General features: G+C 36.6%; 1 protein-coding gene across 2 annotated transcripts in view; it reads left to right on the top strand.

Moving 5' to 3' along the window:
* The window catches only part of LOC113806937 (cysteine sulfinic acid decarboxylase), a 20003-nt gene that overhangs the window by 8632 nt on the left and 6371 nt on the right, over nt 1-5000 (top strand). For both annotated transcript variants that reach the window (XM_070138376.1, XM_070138377.1), the window contains exons 4-6: nt 3093-3199; nt 3995-4110; nt 4671-4922. In XM_070138376.1, coding sequence (XP_069994477.1) covers nt 3093-3199; nt 3995-4110; nt 4671-4922 — 475 coding nt within the window. The remainder of the gene's footprint in view (nt 1-3092; nt 3200-3994; nt 4111-4670; nt 4923-5000) is intronic.

Genomic DNA, 5000 nt, shown 5'->3' on the forward strand with positions numbered 1-5000 from the left:
TTATTATTATTATTATTATTATTATTATTATTATCATTATTATAATTATTATTATTATTAGCATTAGCGTTATTATTATTATTAGCATTAGTGTTATTATTATTATTAGCATTATTATTATCATTATCTTTATTATCATCATTATTGTCATTATTAGTAGTAATCATATTATAAGTATTGTTATTATTATTATTATTATTATTATCATCATTATTATTATAGTCATTATTATAATTATTACTATTATCATTATAATCACCATTATCATTATCATAATCACAATCATCGTAATTACTATTAGTATCATTATATCACTATATTCTGGTCTAGCACTCATTACAATCACTATCGTCTTTATCATCAAATTCATCACACAAACGCTTTATGAAAAAATACGAAATAAAAACGATAAGAAAAGAAATATATCTGGAAGGAAGGAAAATGTTATGATCGATATATCTTTTTATATCCATTCTCTGAAGTCTAAATAAAACGATAGAGAAATTGAGTATTGAATAAATGATGAGAGAAACTGAATAAGGCATTCACACACCCCAAAATACCTTTTTATGAAAATGATGATAATAATGATAACTGTAGAGCTGCATCCGAATCTCGTAGTTTAACTTAAGTGGTAGTAAATGATAAGCGTTTTTGACCGAACGGCTATATTTGCGTTAATTGACTATTCTCGTACAATTAGTGAACAGTTCACACAGGTACTGTATATATTGTAAACTAATAACGCTTTCTGATTGGCTGTTATTCGAAAAGAGGGTCGCGGCAAGACATTCGGACGATTGCGCGCGCGAAGAACAAGTGACAAGGTGAAATTAGAGGCTAATCCGTGACAGGCAAATTTAACCTCATTCTACAACTATCATAGGTACCTTGGAGCGCCTGATCTATGTTATTCCCTCGCGAGGTCGTTAATTAATGATTAAGTGAACTACTGGTTCATTATAACAATAAAACTGAAAATAGGAATGATGACAAATATGTTAATCATGATAATGATAATAGTAATAATAACAGTGCTGATAGTAACTGTATAATACAAATATTTACTTATTTATCTATAGATTTATTGATTTCTATACTATTCATTTATTGATATGTATGTACCTTTGCACACACACACACACACACACACGTACACACTTAAAAATGTTTACATAATCAATGACACCCTTTAATCGAGTTCCAACCGGTCTTGCTTCAATTGGCGACTGACTCAGTTTGATTTTGCTTTTCAAAACTATTAGATCGGTTCATCCTTTCATTCTTGTACTAAATGAATAATAATAGCTTTGTTGACGATCGTTTACGCTAACCTCGAATAAAAAGATACTTTTGGTCATGCCTTGTAACGGATTATTTTATTGCTGCAGTTCGTATCGTTTAAGAATTATGATGCACCTCTTGATGAGAAACAAAGTAAAAAGGAGAATAAAGTAATTAATTGAGTGTGGAGCCTTCTGGAAATGGATAAGTGAATACAAATATATATTGGAATACGTGCTTATCAATGGATCTTCTATAAACCTGCAATACCAGTGACTTAGCATCCAAGTTCATCCGATATTCAATAACAAAATACATTCGTTATATTGCCCCAATCGTCAAATAGACGCCATCTGAAAGATATACGGTTTATAAGGTCCAATTTCGGTCGATATCTGACGTCATACGATTAAGCCGTCTCCCTTTCTAAGAAAAGAGAGGTAAACAAATCAATAAATAACGGAATACAGAAAAAAAGATAACGAAAAAAAATCGGAAGGCTATATCAGGTCCTAGAAATTCTGGACGAAACTACTTTGTTCTGGAGACAAGTGTAGAAGAAATGGATCCAAAAAATAAAATTTCATCATAATCTGTACTGATATTTGTCTTCATTGTTGCAGAATTATCTAATCTAGGAGTATGATTCAACCTTTATCTAATCATAACTAAAATAATCAACAGCCAGTGAATTAAAACTAGCCAAAAGTAGCCATATTGATGTTTTGTATATCTATCTCCATGGTCGCTTAAATTTTAAATCCAGTTATATTTCAGATTTATCTAATGAACCATACTGACCAATAGCAGTTAACTGATATTATCATAATCGTAGAATAAATGTTTAGACCACGTTTGAAGTCAAATTTGTCTGCTAAAAACATAATAACTAATAACAACATAATAAAAACATAACCATATATTTACATAGATCTGTCTCAACAACTTCTGTTTCTTTTATACAGTCCTAGCTAAAATATCATAACATTAATAAGCCTTATCAGTTGAATTAAGAATATTTATGCCATTGATATCTATCAGTCTGTCACTTCAGATTCGTCACCACGATTATAATTCAGTATCCAATAACAATGACACATTTTTTCTCTCTTTATTCGTAGAATTACCTATGAAGTGTCCAATAACAATTATATAAACTTTTATCTCTTTTTTTATTCGTAGAATTACCCATGAAGTGTCCAATAACAATTATATAAACGTTTCTCTCTCTTTTTTTATTCGTAGACTTACCTATGAAGTGTCCAATAACAATTATATAAACGTTTCTCTCTCTTTTTTTATTCGTAGACTTACCTATGAAGTGTCCAATAACAATTATATAAACGTTTCTCTCTCTTTTTTTATTCGTAGACTTACCTATGAAGTGTCCAATAACAATTATATAAACTTTTATCTCTCTTTTTTTATTCGTAGACTTACCTATGAAGTGTCCAATAACAATTATATAAACGTTTCTCTCTCTTTTTTTATTCGTAGACTTACCTATGAAGTGTCCAATAACAATTATATAAACTTTTATCTCTCTTTTTTTATTCGTAGACTTACCTATGAAGTGTCCAATAACAATTATATAAACTTTTATCTCTCTTTTTTTATTCGTAGACTTACCTATGAAGTGTCCAATAACAATTATATAAACGTTTCTCTCTCTTTTTTATTCGTAGACTTACCTATGAAGTGTCCAATAACAATTGTATAAACTTTTATCACTTTTTTATTCGTAGGATTACCTATGAAGTGTCCAATCACAATTATATAAACTTTTATCTCCCTTTTTTTATTCGTAGAATTACCTATGAAGTGTCTCCCGTTTTCATCCTCATGGAGCGGTTTGTCCTCGCCAAGTTGGGATCGATTTTCGGCTATGACCAAGCGGACGGAATTTTCGCTCCGGGTGAGGAAGGAAGGAGGAGGAAGAGGAGAGGGGAGGAAGGAGGAGAGGGGAGGAGGAGGAGAGGGGAGAGAGGAGGAGGAAGAAGAGGAGAGGGGAGCAGAGGAGAGGGGAAAGGGGAGAAGGAGGAGGAGGGGGAGGAAGAGGATAGGGGGGGAGAGGAGATGGGAGAAGGAGGAGGAAGAGGAGAGGGGTGAAGGAGGAGATGGGAGAAGGAGGAGGAAGAGGAGAGGGGTGAAGGAGGGAGGAAGAGGAGAAGGAGAAGGAGGAGGAGGAGGAAACGGAGAGGGTAGAAGGAGGGGGGAGAGGAGGAGGAATATGATAGGGGAAAAGGAAGAGGAGGGGGAGAGGAAGAGGAAAAAGGTGAAAAAGAGGATGAAAGGAGGAGGGGGGAAAAAAGGATGATTGTGAAAAAGGAGAAGGGGGGGGGTGAGAAGGAGGGAGGAGGGGAGAAGCAGAAAGGCCCAGGTAAAAAAAAAACGGGTGAGGAGAAGCAGAAATGAAAAATGAAGAAAGGAAGAGGGAGAGAAGGGGAGTGTAATAAGGGAAAAACAAAGAAGAGGAGGGAAAGTAGAAGAAGAAAGGGGAAAAGGATGAAGGAAGAGAAAGAAAGGGAGAAAGCGGGAGTAAAAATGAAAGAAGGAATTATAAAGGATGCTTTAAGAGAAAGAGACAGAGGAGTGAAGAGAGAAATAAATAAATAGAGAAAGAGACAATGACACTCCATACATCACAAACATGTAGGCCTACCCCCATTTTTCCATTCCCCTGAAACATACTTCTTTCAACTCCCGCCAGGTGGCAGCATAAGCAACTTACACGCCATGCTGTTGGCGAGATACAAACTTCACCCTGAAATCAAGCAATCTGGAATATTTAGCCTGAAGCCTCTTGTCGCCTTCACTTCAGACCAGGTGAGGCAGACCACGTGACCTGGGAAAAGGGTTATAGTTAAAGAATAATGATCATGATTGTGGTGAATATAGGGAGACCACGTGACCTGTGACAATGATGATTAATTAAAGAATAATGATAATGACTGTGGTGAATATAGGGAGACCGCGTGACCTGTGACAATGATAATTAGTTAAAGAATAATGATAATAACTGGTGAATATAGGGAGATCACGTGATCTGTGAAAATGATGGTAATCAGTTAGAGAACAAGGATCATGATTATGGCAAAGGTGATAGCAATTATGCTGATATTGATAATGATAAGATGATAATGATGATGCTGATACTAATAATGATAATGATTGTTTAATGATGAAGATAATGAAATGATGACGATAATGATAGTGATGATAATGAGGATAATAATGATAGCAATAACAATAGAAATTATAGTAAAAGTAATGATTTTACTGGACGAAATACCGCCAAACCCAAGCTCGCCAAACCCGCCAAACGCGCCAAACCCAAGCTCTCCAAACCCGCCAAACCCGCCACTAAGACCCCCCCTCGATTTCAGAGCCACTACTCGATCAGGAAGGCCGCCGTCACCATGGGCTTAGGCCTAGATAACGTGGTCCAGGTCAAGACCGATTCCGTAGGGCGCATGATACCGCAGGAGCTGAAGAAGGCCGTGAAGCGAGCGCGGGACGAGGGCAAGGAGCCGTTCTTCGTCTGCGCCACCTGCGGGAGCACCGTCCTGGGGGCCTACGACTCGCTGGAGGAACTCGCCGACATCTGCAGTCTGGAGGGACTCTGGCTGCACGCGGATGTGAGTAAGGGGGGAGGGGCAGGGGGAGGGGGAGGAGGAGGGAGGATTTAAGGGTGGTGGTGAGGACGGTGGTGATGT

This window comes from Penaeus vannamei, chromosome 24, assembly GCF_042767895.1.
Source record: "Penaeus vannamei isolate JL-2024 chromosome 24, ASM4276789v1, whole genome shotgun sequence".
NCBI classification, from domain to species: Eukaryota; Metazoa; Arthropoda; class Malacostraca; order Decapoda; family Penaeidae; genus Penaeus; species Penaeus vannamei.